Source organism: Saccopteryx leptura, chromosome 3, assembly GCF_036850995.1.
Source record: "Saccopteryx leptura isolate mSacLep1 chromosome 3, mSacLep1_pri_phased_curated, whole genome shotgun sequence".
NCBI classification, from domain to species: Eukaryota; Metazoa; Chordata; class Mammalia; order Chiroptera; family Emballonuridae; genus Saccopteryx; species Saccopteryx leptura.
The window spans coordinates 52,657,366-52,677,602 of record NC_089505.1 but is presented as its reverse complement, the minus strand read 5'-3'; the positions used below and the strand labels follow the sequence as shown (position 1 = coordinate 52,677,602).

The window sequence follows — 20,237 nt, the reverse complement described above, 5'->3', positions numbered from 1 at the left end:
AGCGTCGGCCCACCGTGTTCAAGTCCGAGTTTCAATTCCTGCCCTGGGCAACAGGAGGAGCACCCATCTGCTTCTCTACCCTTCCCCCTCTCCTTTCTCACTATTTCTTTCTTCCCCTCCCACAGCCAAGGCTCCATCAGAAAAAAGTTGGCCCAGGTGCTGAGGGTGGCTCCATGGCCTCTGCCTCAGGCACTAGAATGGCTCCGGTTGCAATGAAGCAACAACCCAGATAGGCAGAGCATTGCCCCCTAGTGGGCATGCCGGGTGGATCCCGGTTGGGCACATGTGGGAGTCTGTCTCTCTGCCTCCCTGCTTCTCACTTCAGAAAAATACCAAAAAAAAAAAAAAAAGTACAGCTGGACAATTTTCATCCCTAACTTCTGCTGAATACCAAGTTTCCTAAAAGTTCTTTGAGAAATTCCAATAATTACAAATGGTCCTGCCAAAAATAAAAGTCTAAAAGGACAATAATATCATTTAGAATACAGAAATTGTACAGGGTTTCTGCCAATTATTATCTTACTGCACTCCAAAAATACCACCTAATAATCATTCTTTAGTAACACAGTTATTGATATCCAAATGACTTGCATAGTGACAAATAGTTCCAAATAAGTAAGTATCCAAATACCATTTTATTCAGAATATGCGCTATGCATCTTAAATACCCTTTTAATAAATCATGTAAAATGACTCCAAAAAGGGCTGAAACATTCTAGATTTTAATTTAAATGGTAAAATACATTTGAAAAATACTATACTCATTATGTAAATTTAATGCATACAGATCAAGAGTGGATAAGACAAGCAAAAATAATATTTATTTTGTGAGTGTGGTAGAATATTGAGCTCTTTATTTTTTATTTTCCATCTGATTAGAAATTAAATTAAAAATAAAATATTAACCCCTTAGCCCTTCATAGTTCTAAGTTTGCCATTGTCTTTTCTTATTAATACTTGTGAAAACAAGTCCCTTGCCTTCTGTATGCCAGACCTTTGGGAACTCAGTGAATAAAGCAAATATCTTCTAAAAGTGGTGGATAAGAAGGATTATTTACTGGTCAGGAGCCCAGTAAAATGAAGAATGTTTGGGGATTTAGCATTTAAAGGCAGACTGTTACCTAACTGAACTTGGTCTGAGATAAGTAACCAACCTTCTTATTTATTAGCCTACTGACCTATAAGGAGTGAGTATATTGAGAGGTGGAGGCTGTTCACAAACATCATATGTCTCTTGTAATGGAATAGGCAAAGTCTTGCGGTCAAAAAGCTGCTGATCTTGAATTGTAGAACTCCGGAAAGCTTTTCTCATCGTTATATCTTGCAAAGACACTAAAAACAAAAATCAACAATGTATTTTGTTTATTTTACTAAGATGATTCAACATAAGAACACATGCACATACTATATTTGTTTAAAAGTCAGCATGGCTCAGGAGGTTGTGACTGTAGTGGTTTATGAATCAGGAGCCATATTTTAAATGTTCTATCATTATATCCTATATCATTTTGTGCTCAATTTTCCCAGTCAGATGAGTCTTAATGCAACCTTTGCTTTCTAAGGATCAGAGGCTCTAACAACTCCTGAAGCTCATCTGTATCTACCAACAAACACACCTTTCCCTTTTCTCCACCTGCCACCCCCAGCCCCTACCAACATCTCTTCTTCCTTTTTCCATAATTTTTTCCCCATCCCCCTTTATTACTTTTATATAGATTATACCAATAACACTGAAGGAATTACTTAGTTTTCAGTAGCATTCTGGGCTAAATATACTGTTGATTTCTATGCTATAATGACTAAACAAGGGTCTTTGGGTTACAACAGTCTCGACATATGATGTTTTGAGTTTACGATGCTCATGCCCATAAAAACTTAAAAATTTGAGACATAAGTGTTTCGGCGTATGCCATTAGTGTTGTACTTACAGACTACATGGGCAAACTAGTTTGGTTGCGCACAGCGGAAGAATATGCAGTAAGCTCACGAGTAAAGGAGTTGGCATCCCCCAGTATGTTTACCTGCACCATTTTGGACTGTTAAAAGTGCAGGTGTTCCATTTATGTTAGGCTAAGGTGTTTCAACTTACACCAAAGTTTGGGTTACATCACTGTCGTAGGAACAGAACTGGGTTGTCACCTGAGGACCCCCTGTATATATTATACATATATAATAAGTTAAAGTTTAAAGAAAATATTTTCAAGTGCTGGGAAATCTATATTAATGTCTAATTCACTTATCTTTTATCTTGTACTGTAAGCATCTCTACTTAGCTATAAGTTCTTGAAGACTGAGACTGTTTTGCACAAGTATGTCCGGTAACTAGCACAGCCCTATCTTATATATGATGATTCAAAATAACTTCATTTACTCAATTTATTTTGGACTATGCAGCATATTAAGAAATGTACCAAAATACTACATTTTAACTCTTAGAGTGACTTCCGGATATTAAAAAATTAGGTGATTTTTTTTTACATATTTAATATGGCTTTAAGTATACAAACAAATGCTTTATAATACCATAGCAAGGTCAGTACTAAACAATCATAACAATTCTTTAATTATTTTTCTCCTTAAATAGTATTATCTCTATTATCCTCATAAGTGAAGTTCACTCCACACGAATGTTTGGCTCTATGGACCAGGCCGCGGCGGTGAGTCTGTGTATGCCATGGCCACACCGTGGCTGCATTCCCGGCAACTCCACTGCCGCACAGCTTGCAGCACACTCAGAAACACCAACATGCAATGCAAAGAAATTAAGGTTTTTTTACTATCACTAAAAGGTAGTATGAGAGATATGTAATGACTATGATAGTCATTATAATAATTATATATGTTATACATATATTATATATAATTATAGTATTACATTTATATTATACACTTACAGTATTATTACTCTTATATGTTCTAGATGCTTTCGTTAATTTGTATTTTATTTAATCTTTATAATTCAATGAGATAAGAATTATTATCACATTTTTAAACATAAGAAAACTAGGGCTAGAAAATATGTAACTGACTCAAGGCAAAATGGTTAATATGCCATAAAGTCTGATTAGAAAACCCAAATCTGCCTTTGAGGTTGATCCTTTTGCTGTGATACCACGTGCTGTTCATCTGGCTCCTGTCAAAGCGGCCTCTGCTTTCTGTCACCACAATGGGTCAGATTCTTGCCACTCGCTCACCCCACTCATTTACCATAAGTAACCAGATGGAAGTCAGTGTTCATCCTCCCAAAACTTTCTTAGAAAACATGTAAAGGCCACGCAAAGTAGCGAGTGCTTCTTCTGTCAACTCTTCTCACTTATCATTTGTCCTATTTAACAGACCACTGTGACAAAACCTCTTCCAGCTGCCAACAATGACATTTACTATCATTTAAATCAGGTGTCCCCAAACTACGGTCTGTGCATGTGGCCCCCTGAGGCCATTTATCCGGCCCCCCGCCGCACTCCCGGAAGGGGCACCTCTTTCATTGGTGGTGAGAGGAGCACTGTATGTGGCGGCCCTCCAACGGTCTGAGGGACGGTGAACTGGCCCCTGTGTAAAAAGTTTGGGGACCTCTGATTTAAATAGTATTATATAATACAGTAAGTTAGCATAATATGTTCATAAACATATATAATTAAAATATAACTACAGATCTTTATTTAAAACCATATTTATGTACTTATAATTCTGAATTATATTAGTTCTCATGATTACTTATTAAATGGTAATTAAAAAACAAAAATATTGATATTACACTCTATAATTCAGTATTGTATACATGATGCTACTTTGTTTGAACTCGCACACCAAGTTACAAAATCTAGGTTAAATAATTTTTGAAAATTGCTTCTATCCAACATCGCCTAAACAATTTCAAATTAAACAGTTCATATTTCATATTTCATGGCACAGTGGATAGAGCGTCGGACTGGGATGCAGAGGACCCAGGTTCAAGATCCTGAGGTTGCCAGCTTGAGCGCAGGCTCATCTGGCTTGAGCAAAAAAAAAAAAAAAAAAAAGTTCACCAGCTTGGACCCAAGGTTGCTGGCTCCAGCAAGAGGTTACTCAGTCTGCTTAAGGCCCGCAGTCAAGGCACATATGAGAAAGCAATCAATGAACAACTAAAGTGTGGTAATGAAAAACTGATGACTGATGCATGTCGTCTCTCTCTTTTCCTGTCTGTCTGTCCCTATTTATCCCTCTCTCTGACTCTATGTCCCTGTAAAAAAAACAAACAAACCCCAAAAACCAAAAGTTCATATTTCAGATTTTGAATTCTTACCCACTGCTCCACATAATTTTATGGCCTTAGAGTCCACATTTTAAAGGAAACTATAAATAATCTGATAGCTGTTAGCATGCTTGAATTTTTTCAAATACTTAAACACATCATAAGTTATTTATTGGTATCTGTACTTTCATTTTCAATTTTAATAGTAATGCTAAGATATTTGTTAAAATTTAACAGTATTTTGAAATAAAATGTTAATTTTTATTTCCGTTAATATAAGAACTGCATGTGCATCTCTGTATTATTAGATGACATATTAAATATTTAAGTTATTTGGCCCTGGCCGGTTGGCTCAGCGGTAGAGCGTCAGCCTGGCGTGCGGGGGACCCGGGTTCGATTCCCAGACAGGGCACATAAGAGAAGCGCCCATTTGCTTCTCCACCACCCCCTCCTTCCTCTCTGTCTCTCTCTTCCCCTCCCGCAGCCAAGGCTCCTTTGGACCAAAGATGGCCCTGGCTCTGGGGATGGCTCCTTGGCCTCTGCCCCAGGCGCTAGAGTGGCTCTGGTTGCGGCAGAGCGACCCCCTAGAGGGGCAGAACATCGCCCCCTGGTGGGCAGAGCGTAGCCCCTGGTGGGCGTGCCGGGTGGATCCCGGTAGGGCGCGCCGGGTGGATCCTGGTAGGGCGCATGCGGGAGTCTGTCTGACTGTCTCTCCCCGTTTCCAGCTACAGAAAAATACAAAAAAAAACCCCCAAAACATATTTAAGTTATTTAAAAAAAAACTTTGGATGTAAATGATTTGTTTGTTTGTTTGTTTGTTTATTCAGTGAGAGAAGGGGAGTCAGAGATGGACTCCCACATGTGCCCCGACTGGGATTCACTGGACAAGCAGGCTGGGTAGGGGGAAATGTTCTGCCCGTCTGGGGCACCATCTGGGGTATCTTCTTAGCACCTCAGGTGAAGGCCATGGAGCTATCCTTAGCGCCCGGGGCGACTCGCTCTAATCGAGCCATGTCTGCAGGAGGAGAAGAAAGAAAGAGAACAAGAGAGAGAAGCGAGAAGGGGAGGGGTGGAAAAGCAGATGGCTGCTTCTCCTGTGTGCCCTGACCAGGAATCAAACCTGGGACATCCACACGCCAGGCCAATGCTCTACCAATGAGCCAAATGGCCAGGACCTATGTAAATGATATATTTAAAGTATGGCCATAAAATAATTTTTCACTAATAGCAATGATTTTGTTTCAAAAATATCAAGAAGTATGACTAATGCACATGTATATGCTTCAAAGGATACCAGTAAAAACACCCATAGAATAGAGAATTATTTGCATATCATAAAATCTGACAAGGGACTTGGATCCAGACTATATATAGAATTCTTAAAAATTCAACAATAAAAAGAAAAATAACCCAATTTAAAATGGTAAAAGGATCTGACTAGACATTTCTCCAAAAATGATACACCAATTGCTGATTAGTCATTTAAACCCTGGTTTTAAATCCAAGCTCTACCATTTCCTGCTGAGTGACTTCTCTCTAAATGGCTTATAGGCTATGAAAAAACACTCAACATCATTAGCCACCAGGGAAATGTAAATACATTCTACAACATGAACTAATATTGAAAACATTATGCTACATGAAAGAAGCCAGTCACAAAAGACCTCATATTGTATGATCCCACTCATATGAAATGTCCAGAACAGGCAAATCCATAGAGATAGAAAGTAGATTAGTGATTGCTTGAATTTGGGGGGAAGGAGAGATGCAGAGGGACTACTAATGGGTCTAGGGTTTCTTTTAGGAATGATGCAGTATTCTAAAATTGATGTGGAGATAGTTGCATAACTCTGAATATGCTAAAATCCACAGTTTAACAATTTAACTTTAGACGAGCTAACTGTAGCATATATATTTACATCTAGATAAAACTGTTAAAAAAAAAGATGCTGTTTGGTTTTTTTCACAACCAGACTTATGAGTTTATGGCTTTGCAAGCAGTAAAAGCTTTACATAGTATTTGCCTCTCCTTATTTAGGCATTAAATTAGGTTATGCCAAAGGATGTTGGTTCAATCACTAAGACATCTATCACTACATTCTACTTTTTACTTTTTTCCAGTATTCTTTAATATACTTATTGTTCAAGTTTAAATCTCTTATATAACTTGCATTTATACTAAAAACGTTATTCAAAAAATATTTATTGAAGAAAGTGTTATAAAAAATTCACATTAAATAACTGTAGGGTAAGTGAAAATTATGTCCTTAAGAGTTTCATTTCTTTCGTTTTTTTTAAAAAAAAACAACAAGAAAGGAGTTTGAGAAACATTAGCATTCACTGTATTCGATCAAGGCACGAAATGCTGTTTTCCCACTAAGTTTCTAACATTATTTTAGTCTATAATGTGGGTCTTTTAAAATTTATTTTGTTCCTTACCTTATATCTCTGGTTTAAATCTCAATATGAAACATTTTTGCCCTACATACTGGCAATTTGGGTTTGTTCGTATTTTTTTAAACAGTCTTTTAAAGTGGGAAGTAACATTCAAATAACTAGATCAGATTTTAGCAATTTAACATATGCACCCACAAAAGCCTATTAAAAGAAATACATTTTTACAGAATTAATTTTAATTTACTTAGAATTTCAAGTAATTTTCAAATAATTTTTATTTCTAAAACAAAGTATACAAACAAACTATAAGGAAGAAAAGATAAAGAGAATGGACGAAAGCTGGCTAAAAATTTTTATGTCAAAAACTCAAGAGTTATTTAATATATAAAAAGAAGAGTTCAAAAAGAAAGAAAATAAGTAGATAAAAACGTCAGGAAAGCCATGCCAATGGCATCTACAGATAATTTACTGATTTATAACAACATGCATACCAAAGGTCACGGGTAGAAAAGACTTGTAACAAATTTGTGTTTAATACTGTTCTTAAATACTTCACTCATTTCACCTAACCTAAAATATATATGGAAGAAAACATAATATGAATAAACTTACATTCTTCTTCTTTAGGGTCAAGTTGTGTAACACTAACAGATAAACGGTCCACACGTTCTTGTAATGAGTTAACTCTGAAGGAAAAACTATGTGCTTCATTGAATAATTCTCCAAATATATCTTCAGCATATTTACCTAAACAAAAATGAAATGTACACCATTGCATTTAATGTGATCAGAGATAAGTATCACACCATTTAATATTTAAAGATGCTACCCTGATGAATTTGGCATTTTTTGGAACTAGTTTAAACTTTAAATCCTAGTCTTAAGTAACACAACTGTGACAGAGTTGGAAAACAATATAATCCCTGGGAAATCTGGTTTAGGTAACTTGTATCTAAAATGGAAATACTCTTACCTGTTTTACCCATATATACCTACGTGCTGAGGGTCAGAGAAGACTATGATATGCAAGTACATACAAAAAATATGTCTTTTAACCCCAAATCAGCATTCAAAAATAGACTCTACACTAGAACTGAATTTCAGACCAAGTGGAAGAATCCAAGATTCTTCATAAACCGAGCAAATGACCTGTCTCAGGTATGCCCAAAATATAGATTCTGAAAATTTATGATATTTTATGTTTCCTCTTGTTTCAGTTTTTTTAAAAATTAATCAGAAATCTAAAATAATTTTATTTTTCTAGTTAGGTAAATTTCCATTACTGAAAAGAATAAGTCAATATAGACTATTCTAAAAGGAGTTTTAGATTACCTACAATGAAAAATATCCAAGTATATTTAGAACATATAAACTAATGCATAATTAAAACATAAAGATAAGTCAATGACTATACTTTTGAATTAAAAAAAAAACCCCAATAGCCTTCTTAAATCAAGACAATTTTAGACCCCAGCATACCGTCTAGGTTAAATCTAGCTCAACAGTAAGCTCTATCAAGACAGTTGATATGACAGAGAAGTACTAAATACTTATTAAATGAATTCATTAATCTCACCAATTTATATTTAAATAATGCTGCATTTTTAGAGGATTTCAATATATTATCAGTTAAAAGAAAAACATTCACTGAGCGCTCACCCTGTACCAGGTAAATGTATGACCTACTGAGTACACCAAAAATAAAACATAAAATTTCTGTCCTAGAATATCTTATAATCTTTAAGAAAATAATAAGAACTTCAATCTCTCTATGATAAATTAAGAAAAAAAGGACAGTTATATATATATTCAGTCATTCACCTACATTCCTTAAACCCAACTGACTAAAAATTACTGATGTGCCAGACAGTGTACCAGACTCCAGAAATCGAAAATGATAAGAAGGTCTCTGCCACTGATAAGTTTTGAGCAAACATTTAAACAACACATAAAAAGAAACTGAAAAATAAGTCCAAATCTTTGCTCCATTTGCTTTGGGACTTTGGTATCAATTTCTTCACCTATACAATAGGGATAAAAATATCTGCCTTAAAAAAAAGTTATAATAAAAGCAAACACAGTGGCTTGCCCATGCAGTGGCACAGTGAATAAAGCATTGCACTGGGACACAGAGGACCCAGGTTTGAAACCCCAAGGTCACTGGCCTGAGCAAGGGCTCATCTGGCCTGAGCATAGGCTCACCAGCTTAAGCACAGGGTTGCTGGTTTGAGTGTGGGATCATAGACATAACCCCATGGTTGCTGGCTTGAGCAAGGTGTCATTTGCTCTGCTGTAGTCCCTCCCACCTCCGTCAAGGCACATATGAGAAAGCAATCAATGAACAACTAAGGTGCCTCAATGAAGAATTGATGCCTTTCATCTCTCTCCCTTCCTGTCTGTCTCTCCTCATCTGTCCCTCTCTCCTTCTCTGTCTCTGACACACACACACACACACACACACACACACACACACACACACACACACAAGCAAACATAGTGAACAAAGGGCCCGGTAGAGTACCTGATACAGGATAGGAGCTCAACAATATGTAGCTCTTACTATAATATGAAGAGCCACAGAACAAAGAAAAAATCAGGTATAACAACATTATTCCTTTATTCAACGAATGTTAGGGATGCAAATGATAGGGATACAGAGATGGAAGACACAATTTTATCCCAAAAGAGCTGAGTTTAATACAGGAATTCTCAACATTCAGTCTGAGCCTGTATACAACCTGAAATTATATGCAGATTTTTAAACGCATTTGCATTTTTCTGGAAAAGGGCCAATAGTTCATCAACAGAGTTTTTTTAAAGAGTATGAGTTTAGGTGCCAAGTACCAAGTACCTCAGTGGGTAAGATGAACACCCCATCTGTTCTCTGATCATATCATTTTTACTTTCCAAATCCACCTGCTCCTTCCCTCCCAGAGAGGTGAAAGGAAGAAAGTTTGCAATGTAAAACTGATTGTTGGTGTATCTGAATTTCAGCTAACCTTACATTTATTATACTACCTCTCTGTTCAAGAACCTACAAGTTCTCATTATCTATGATATTAAAAATCTAAGTCCTCTCATCAACTTTCTATGTCTACCATAATCAGGTTCTACCATACTTATCCAATCGTTTGTCCCTTCAGTCCCCCTTATATATTTATTTATTCACATTTCTTTTAGCAAGTCATTTTCATGACTTCACTTTATGTCTCTTTTCTCAGTTCCTGTAATCTAGAACTCATGATTTTAATTACATACCTGTGCACACTACACTGTTCAAAATGGTTTCAGTATTCATCATATTGACTCTTCACATAAACTGGGGTATGCTCATTTGGTACAAGAATCACGCAGCTTTATCACACAGCAAGGTGTTGTTATTTGTCCACTATCAATGCAACCCATTAGTCTTATCAAACCAATCTATGTATCCCTCCTACCCATCTATTTTGCTACCTACTGACCTGTTTTAGAATAAGTAGGCTCTGTGAGCAGAATGAACTAACAACATTCAACAAGAAAAAGGCCTTGGAAAGAAAGAATAATAAAAGAGCCCTCAAAGTAAATAAGAGTCCCAACAGTTGTTAAGTAAGATGACAATAATATGGCAAAGAATTTTGGTATAACAGAAGAAACTTATATAAAGAGATTTCTCAGTTTTTAGTAATTATATATTATAAAACAGAAATGTGTTCTGCTATGAAATAAACCTGGGAGGTACGTTTTCATGAGACAGAGGTCAGGAGGATGTTCAGCTCCAAGTCACGCTGGGCCCTGCACTTGACCTCCATGGCTGTTTTCTAGCACTTCTGGGGCTAACAATAGTACCAAAGTGAAAAATCTCAATTACTTTAGAAAACATTGTGAAGAGCCAAGTCTTCAAATTCAGAGATTATTTATACATTATTTTTACTATTATGGATGGAAACTGATATAAAATCTGTTCTTAAGGATTCATAGTTTGAACTGATTATGAAAATCAATTAATGTCTTAGGCTAGAAACACCCTTAAAATGTATAATACTATTTGCTTTTACGTTAAATGGCCTCTTTCCAGTTTTTATATTGCTTCTTCTCTTATACAACTTCTTCCTTTGCTGTAAATTACTTCTTTGGCTCGCTTCAGTAATGCCTGCATCTATTATCTCCCCCCTACCTCCTCCTTATTGCTCTGAGTAATAAATATTTGAAAACCAGATCATCAAACGAATATGAACTGCCAAAGTAAAAGTAAGCAGGCTCTGAGAAAGAGATCAATTGGCTATTTTATGTGCATAGTCATTAGTGCATGGGCTTGTTGGTTCTGGCCATCTAGGGGGCTTCTAAATTTAATTCCCGGTTTTCTATGTCAAGTGGGACAGCTACCAGGAAACTTAATTCCAGGGTGGTAAGATACTGTTACACCTTGCTACAATGTTTTATGGATTTTTCTCTGTTTTTGAATCTCCAGACTGCTTATAAAATGCCTATATAGTCTTTAATTCTAAATCTGAAGCACCCAAAACCAAATTTAGTTGTATTTTTACAATGTATTTCTATTTTCAGGGTTTGGCAACAACATGACCATGTGCATGCTAATAGGTGTTACTTACATGAGCTATATCAGACTTGAAAATTCCTCAAGTTTTTACCTTTAGGTTATGTTAGAAATAGATACTAAAATTAATACCCTTAATCATTATATTAGTTCTAAACTCTATGTTGGGCAAATGAGTTTGTAAAATTTGTATTTTTTGAGTCTGCTCACTTTTAGTGTTAAAAAATGGCACTGGGCAGCGCCAGGTATGTGATCTGTGAAATTGCAAATTACCTTCCTGCTTGGAAAGGGCCATTGGCTTACTAATGTTTGCTGGAGGAGAGGTTTTTGCACCAGAAAGTTTAGAAAGAGAAGGAGAAGGAAGCCATGTTTTATAGGAAGAGCAGAGAGAATGCAGAGTGAAGAAGCCAGTTTGTGCAGAGAAGAGAAGGTGTGCAGATGGGGAACCAGAGCTGAAGGGCTTTGCAAGCTCTGCTAAGACTGGTGGGGCCTTTGACTCTAGGAGGAACCAGAGAAGATTCTCCTGGTTGTGGAAGCAGAGAATGTGTCAGGGCTTTGGGAGCCTTGTGTGTTTGCTCATCAGCCGGTTTGAGACTTTAATAAAAGAATGGCCCGCCAGTTTTTGGCTCCACTGTTTCTTTACCGTCTGTCCGAATTCAATGAGAACCTGCATGTGAATGGCCACAATGGCCACGACTACTGGTCATACATTCTATACTGGGAATATACATAAACAAGATGCCAGTACTAAATTGAAATTCATCTTAATTATAAGAACTATTTTAACCAAATGTATTAATGTCATTTCTGTGCTCTTAAAATGTATTTTAATATTAACATGCTAATGTACTCATGTACTTGTATTACATATAAATTCTGTTAGATTCAATTAGTGCTGTACCACAAAATAGGTAGCAATTATTTTTAAACATTATAGTTAATCATATGTTAATATAATACAATATCTAAGACTCTTCTTTTGACTTTTCTATAGTCTATATTGACTTTTCCCAACGAAGAAACAACTAAACAATGTTAGTGAATCACTGCCAATAACTGAAAAAAAAAACTATTAAAAGGGACAAGGAATATACTTGAATTCAAATAAACAGCTTTTTAGTTTATTCTTACAACTTATTTTCTAGGCAATGCAGAAATTTAGTGCTCTACAGATGCTCTAGCCAGTTGCTTTAACTATATACACGAATGTCCAAATGCTCTCACTTGAACCAAACTAGATTAATGATCTCTGTTTATCTTGTGCTAAATACTCAATTATAAAAAGAAAAGAAAAAGTTAAAAGGAAAAGAAGAGCCAATCCTGCCTGCAAAGACAATCTATGTGGGAGGGTATAAATGGGAAGATAAATCTAAGACCATTTAGAGGTTATTTCTAGGCCAAAAACACATTGTTTTTATCTTTAAAATAAAATACAAATGCCTTATTAAAAAGCTAATCCTTCAAATACAATAGACTGGATTTACTTTTTAATTTTGTAATATTAAATAATTTCCCATTTTTCTAAATGTAATTCCTTAACCTAGTAGCTCTGTTCTGTAATCTTGTAATGGGAACACACTGCCTATCTCCTCCCATACAAGCCCCTTCCACTGTCCTTTATTATCTGGCCAAGATGCTTCCTTTTGTCTGTCAGAAGCTAGGCTCACTTGCTATTTTCACATCATGCTTCATATCAGACTCGTAATATGTATCTTAATGCCTTTTAGACAACTCATTTGCCAAAATCCACTGAGCAGAGACTACCCGTACCTTTCACTTTGTAGATATCTGATAATATAAAAATAAACTGCTCACAAATATTAGGGGTATTTTATCACGTCATATTCATTTTGAAATATCCCTTAACGTTTGTGAGCAGCATACAGAAGCTAATAAAATATATGTAAAGAAAGAGAGAGAGATATAGTGTCCCAAAACATAAATAGTTAAAGCCACTAAAAAAGTAATAGTGGTAACAAGCAAGTGAAAATATAACTCTGGCTCTACCTTTCATAGATCAAACTGTTTCAGAAATAATCTCAGTAATTCTTACTCATCATGTGATTATGTTCCTAAAGATTCTGTCCTTACTTCCCTGTCCCTGAAGAAACATAGGGGAAGAAGAAATGATCCTAAAACTCATTAATTTTACTTAAAATGACTACATTTTTTCAGAATAATTTCATATACTCTCCAAATATCTCCCTCCTCTCCCCAGTTAATCACAAGAATACCTTCTTAATATTCTACAGCATAACTTTCTGGTTTGGAAGTAGTACTTTTAAAGAATTTTAATTTTTTTTAACTTTAGTTTTTTTAGAGAGAGAGGCAGACGGGGGGGGGGGGGGGGCAGAAAGCATCAACTCCCCTACGTGCCTTGACCAGGCAAGCCCAGGGTTTTGAACCGGCGACCTCAGCATTCCAGGTCGACACTTTATCCACTGCGCCACCACAGGTCAGGCGGAAGTAGTACTTTTAATTGATATAAAAATACTTACTTAGGCTACTTAGTTGTCTAATTATATTTGCCAAGGAAATATTGGTTACACATTCCAGCTCATTCTTAATGCCTCTAGGCAGTGCTGTGTGGCACAAGTGCCTGGGATCAATGTTTCTTTTCACTAATGGCATCTTGAGCTCAACCTCTGTACCAGTTCACCTGCAGAAAAATCAAACAATTAACATTATTAAATTTCAACCAACAGAGTGAGACCATTTCTTTCATGTTAAATAATAAAATATTTGTTAGTATAAGACAATGAAATCACCTAACTAAACGAATCAAAATTGATTTGTTAACCTTCTTTTATCCTCAATTATTAGAATGTCAACATTATATAAAACATTAAAAAATAAACTCTTACTTGCAATGTCAGTGGCTTAATGGTGATTTCATAATCACTATCATTATTATTCTCCTAAAACCATTGTTTTTATTTTCTACAACTAGGTGTTTTGTTCTGGAGAATTGGTAAGAAAGGCACTCTCTAAATAAGTGCCTAAAAGAATTTAAAAAGCTGGAAAAGTAGTACCAAATTTACATTTCCACATGTGTAGGAAAAAAGGGCCACCTACTAGACCTGACAAGCTCAGAGGGACCTGCATGGTGGTCCTCAAAAATCAGAAACCTAAAGTAACCATATAGGATGATTTGAAATTAAAACTCCCTTACAAAAAGTGAGTCCTTGACAACAGTCAATCTTGAACTTAAAACTGAGCCTGTCCATTGTCTTTTTGCATCTATAGTACATAACTTTGGAATGTCAGTCATCCTCTTTTCTCAGACACCTCAGGGCATAATCTCCCACTGCACCAGAGACCCCCTCAATAATATCTGGTACACAACGGTTACTGAAGAATGTAATTATGTACTGAACTTTAATGACTACCATATGAAAAGTTTTTAGATAAATCTAATTGTACTGAAATGCTTACTTACCAACATTACTTAAAAACACACTTATGCATTATATTTGTCTCCTCTGACCTATTTCCTCATTATTCTCTCTACATGTTAAACCTTTTCAAAATTGTGTAATATGACACAAAATTGTACAGTTCAATGATTTAAGCAATCACACATAGGAAATAATTCATTGCCTGGACCCCAGAGCCCTCCCACTTCAGTCCCTTGTCCAAACATCCTTGCTTCCCTCCCCTTCCAACAACCATCATTCTCTATTAGCATTGACTTGTTTTTCTTTATACAATACTTTTACCACTTAAGCAGGTAACTCTAAAACTATGGTTTTGAGTGCTTTTTGAAGTTTATACAAATAGAATTAAATGATAGGTATTATTTTATGTCTTGCCCTTTTATTTGTACTATTCAGTCATGTTGTTTTGTATAGATGTAGGATGTTCACTTTTAAGTCCACTGTAATGATTACACCACAATTTATTCATTCTAATGTTGATGAGTTGTTTCCAGTTTGAGGCCATTATTTTGATAAACTGTCCCAAGTGACTGTATCCATGTAGACTCCTTTCAGTCCTGTAGGAGGCTGTGCTGCTCCACATCCTCACAGCACTTGACACCATCTATTGTAAAATTCTAGCTATTCTTGTATGTTGTGGTAAATTATTGTAGTTGTAATTGATATTTTCCCAATTACAAATAAATTTAAGTGCCTTTTCAAGTTTATTGATCTTTTGGATTTTTCTCTGAGAAATGCCTATTCAATGTTTTTGTCCACTTTCTATTTATCATCTGTTGTGCTGTGGACTGATCTGTAGAAACTGGATATGAAATTTGAAGATTATTTTTGATGCAAATACCTTCTCCTATGTCACTTGCTATTTCACTCTCCTAATGTCTTTTAACAAACAGGTTTTTAAACTCTATGATGGAATTTATCAATCCTTTTTTAAAATATAAAAACACAGGTGTGAAATCATTTTCTACAATAAGACCATATACTGTATTTTTTGCTCCATAAGGCACTTTTTTTCCCCCAAAAGTGGAAGGAAAAATGCCCGTGTGTTTTATGTAGCAAATGTTCATTTTTTTTTTTTAGCTGCTGCAGGTCCCGGACAACTAGAAGCGTATTTGAACATTAAAGTCTCTTCTCATTTGTTAACAACAGTGCTAATGGTTGTTAATATGCTGTTGAGTTTACATTGTTGAAATATTATTTTGGTCTATTTTATTAAATATTTTAACACATCATTTAGTTCAAAAAAATTTTTTTTCTTATTTTCCTCCTTAAAACCCTAGGTGCATCTTATGGTCAGGTGCGTCTTATGGAGCGAAAAATATGGTATATGATCTTCTATATTATCTGTTGTTTTGCCTTGTACTTTTAACCTATAATTGTTGTAGAATTAATTTTTGTGAATCGTGTGAAGCAGCAGTCGGCTTTCTTCTGTATTAGTTCAGCATCATTTATTGAAAAGACTTTCCCCATTGCTTTACAATGGTACTTTTGTCACGAATCAAGTTTTAATATAATTGCACATGCACTTTAGGGCTCTATAATATTCCACTGGTCTGTCTACCTTGAGGTAGTGATGCTATCTTAAAAGAGCTTTATTTTAAGTCTTGAGAGCCAATAGGACAAGCCCTTTTACCTTGTTCTTGAAAAATTCCGTTTATTCTTGGCCCTTTGTATTTCCAATGTGAATTCAATAAAATGTTTTTATTTAGAATTTCAGAATCAGATTATCAACTTACACACATCCCTACTGGGAATCTACAATAACTGGAACTGTTAGATCATATTAGGGAGCACTGATATCTACATAATGTTATCTTCCTATTCATGAACATTTATATCTCCCCAATTACTACAGCTTGAAAATGTCTCATAGTTTTAAGAATAAAAGTCTTATATATGCTTCGTTAGATTTATTGGCATATATGTGATTTTTTATAGTGCTGGAAATGGCATCTTTTGTGTTTTATTTTCTCTTTACTGTATATACGAAAAAATAAATTGATTTTGGAACATTGACCCTATATCCAGATACTTTCCTAATCTCTACTAACCTATCTGTAATTATTTTGATTTTTAAAATGTACATAATCATATTTGAATAATGATTATCTCTTTGTTCCAAACGTTTTTCTTCTTCCTTATCACTAGCTGGAATCTTTAACAATATAAAATAGAGGTAATTAGAACAAGCATTCTTGTCTTATTCCTAAACCAAAGGAAGAGATTTCAAGGTTTTTGTCATTATTGTTGCTTTGTTTTGTAGGCATCTTTTGACAAGTAAGGGAAGTCCTTATACAAGTATTTCTAGTTGGTCAGAATTTTTAAATCACTAATGATGTTGATTTTATTAAATGTGTTTTCTACATCTATTATGAGGATCATGTAACTTTTATTATTAAAGAGGTAAACTATATTAGTTGATTTTTTTTTATGTTAAACAACTTTGTATCCTTAGAATAAACCCAGCTTGGTTGAGAGTATCTGATAAGTAGAATAACGTCCTTCCAAATCTACTGATTTTCTAGTTCCCAGAATCTGTGAATGTTACATTAGGGCAGGGGTCCGGAACCTTTTTGGCTGAGATAGCCATGAACGCCACATATTTTAAAATGTAATTCCGTGATGTTGAAAAAATAAATGGTCAGCAATGTTGGAATCCATGGGAGTCCGAAAGACCAGAGTAACAGGCTTTATTGGAAGAAAGGAACCCTGCCGGGCACTTCTCCTGGGGGAGAAGAGCACCAGTTACAGACTAGGGGTGAGTTATATAGTGTTTGGGAGAGCCTGAGGGGATACTGAGGCAAAAGTCCTGGTATGTCCAGAATGCTCCTCCTTGGGGGCTTGGAGCATGTGGGTGTTGAATCAAAAGTCCTGGTATGTCCAGAGCCCCTCCTTGGGGTGGCTTCTCAGTTTTTTGGAATTCCTTTGTCTCAGGGGCGATAGTCCAGTAAGGGTGAGGTCTGACAGATAAGTGGAACATCAAGAGGGCAGTTTGGCGTCTGACCAGGTGGTGGTGCAGTGGATAGAGCACCGGACTGGGATGCAGAGGACCCAGGTTCAAGACCCCACGGTTGCCAGCTTGAGCACGGGCTCATCTGGTTTGAGCAAAAGCCCAGCAGCTTGAACCCAAGGTCACTGGTTCCAGCAAGGGGTTACTCAGTCTGCTGGTCAAGGCACATATGAGAAAACAATCAATGAACAACTAAGGTATTACAATGCGCAACAAACAACTAATGATTGATGCTTCTCATCTCTCTCCGTTCCTGTCTGTCCCTGTCCATCCCTCTCTCTGACTCACTGTCTCTGTAAAAATAAATAAATAAATAAAATTAAAACAAACAAAAAAAGAGGGCAGTTTGAAATTTACATATCTATCAAGCAATAAAAAAAAAGTAATTCTGCGAGGGTCATACAACAACCTGTGTACGTTAAGCATTATCCAATAAAAATTTGGTGTTGTCCTGGAGGACAGCTGTGATTGGCTCCAGCCACCCACAACCATGAACATGAACGGTAGGAAATGAATGGATTGTAATACATGAGAATGTTTTATATTTTTAACATTTTTTTTTTTATTAAATATTCGACTGTGAGCCAGATGCAGCCATCAAAAGAGCCACATCTGGCTCACGAGCCATAGGTTCCTGACCCATTATAGGGCAAAGGGTAATTAAGATAGCATATATAACTAAATTTGCTAATCAGTAGACCTTAAAATAAGGAGATTATATCTTTTTTATACACAGATTTGTTTTGGGTTGTTTCTATGTTTAGCAAGTTTTGCATTTATATTCATGACAGAAATTGACCCATTATCTTCCTTTCATGTAATGTCCTTGAGAGATTTGTTTTGTGTTTAAGGTTATGCTGGCCTAATAAAACAAATTGGAATATGTTCCCTCTTTCACTATTCTTTGGATTAATTTGCATAAAAATGCACTATTTTTTCTTAAATATTTGGTATAGTTCACTTATGAAACAATTCAGCCTCCAGTTTCTTTGTGGGAAGGTTTAAAATTATGAGTTTTCTTTAATTGTTATCAAACTTTTAAGATTCTCTATTTCTTTAGTTAACTTTGCTAAGCTGCATATTTTAAGAAATTTATTTCATCTAAAATTTTAAATTTATTGACATCAAATTATTCTTATTATTTTCCTATGATTATAAAATGTTTTTTTCATTTATTACATTAATTATGCATCCTCTATTTTCCTGTATTTATCACAGTGGGTTTGTTAATTTTCTTAGTCTTTTTAGAGAACCAATTTTTGGCTTTATTGAATTTCACTACTGTATGTTTGCTTGCTACTTCATTATTGATGATTTATTCTTTCTTTCCCAAATTGATGATTTATGCTTTCTGTGGGTTTAATATGATGCGTTTTAACTTTATTGATACAGATGTTTAGGTTATTGATATTCAGCTTCATGTCGAGTATGTGGTTTTAAAGCCATAGATTTCCCTCCAAGCATATATTTATTGTATCTCTTCAATTTTGATATCTAATAATTTTATTATTGTTCACTGCAAAATAATTTGTATTGTGATTTTTATTTGATCCATGGATTATTTAGAAGTATATAATTTTGATTAAAAAACATGGAGATTTCATTATCTTTTAGTTACTAATTTCTAGCTTAGTGGTACTGTAGTCAGAGAATGCACTCTGAATGTATTTACATTTATTGCCCAGCATAGTCAGTTATACATAAAGAATGTGTATTTTGTGTTGTTGGTTGCAGTGCTCTATACACTGTATGTCTAAGTGTTAGATTTACTAATTGTGCCCAAATTCTACAGCCTTTTATATTTTTCTTTTTGTCATCTGGTTCTCCAGATGTGTTCAGATCTCCCACTATGATTACGGATTTCTCAAATGCTCCATATGGTTTATATACTTTGAGACTATTATTATAAAGTTCCAACTTTATTTCTAGTATTATGGCTTTTTGCTTAAAAGTACTGGATATTAAAGCCAGGTTTCTTTTAGTGTTTTCTGCATGATACAGATTTTTCCACCCTCTTCCTTTCAACATTGTTGTACTCATTTGGTTTACACATGTCACTTCATAGCATACAGTTGTGTTTTTTTCATTTATTATTTTTTAATCCAGTTTTGTAACCTTTGAGTATTTTATTGGTATGATGATGTTCCTGCTTCCCAGAACACCCTTCCTGCCCATAGTTTCCCTTCCTAACTCTTACTTGTTTCTCAGATTTTATCTCAAATGAGAGCATTCCCTGATCCCAATCCCCAGACAAGATCTGGTCTTTCTGTTAAAATACTACCCTTTGATTTATTCCTTATAGCATTTGTCTCAGTTGAAATTATATATCTTCATGATTGATTTCTGTTCTCCTTTATTCTTTATAAGGCAAGGATTGTGTGTTTTGTTCCTCATTGTATGCTGGATGCATGGTACAACATGCTTGACACATATAAACATGTTCAATATATATTTGCTGAATAACTAAAAAATTCTTAAGTCTAGCTCAAATCTGTCCCCTAAACTGCAGATGCGTATTTGCATCTGTTTCTTGGGCAGCTCTACTTGGAAGTTCTATATCAAATTTAGTATATCTAAAACTAAACTCATTATATTTCCTTTTTAAATCTAGGCATCATCTTCAGT

The 20,237-nt window shown here is 35.3% G+C and overlaps 1 protein-coding gene across 3 annotated transcripts in view; it reads right to left on the bottom strand.

Moving 5' to 3' along the window:
• Positions 1-20,237, bottom strand: part of WASF1 (WASP family member 1) — a 61,560-nt gene that overhangs the window by 8,647 nt on the left and 32,676 nt on the right. For all 3 annotated transcript variants that reach the window (XM_066373478.1, XM_066373477.1, XM_066373479.1), the window contains exons 2-4: positions 13,664-13,824; positions 7,241-7,375; positions 1,179-1,332 (exon numbers count right to left, since the gene is read on the bottom strand). In XM_066373478.1, the coding sequence (XP_066229575.1) occupies positions 1,179-1,332; positions 7,241-7,375; positions 13,664-13,796 (422 nt within the window). In that variant the 5' untranslated portion in view covers positions 13,797-13,824. The remainder of the gene's footprint in view (positions 1-1,178; positions 1,333-7,240; positions 7,376-13,663; positions 13,825-20,237) is intronic.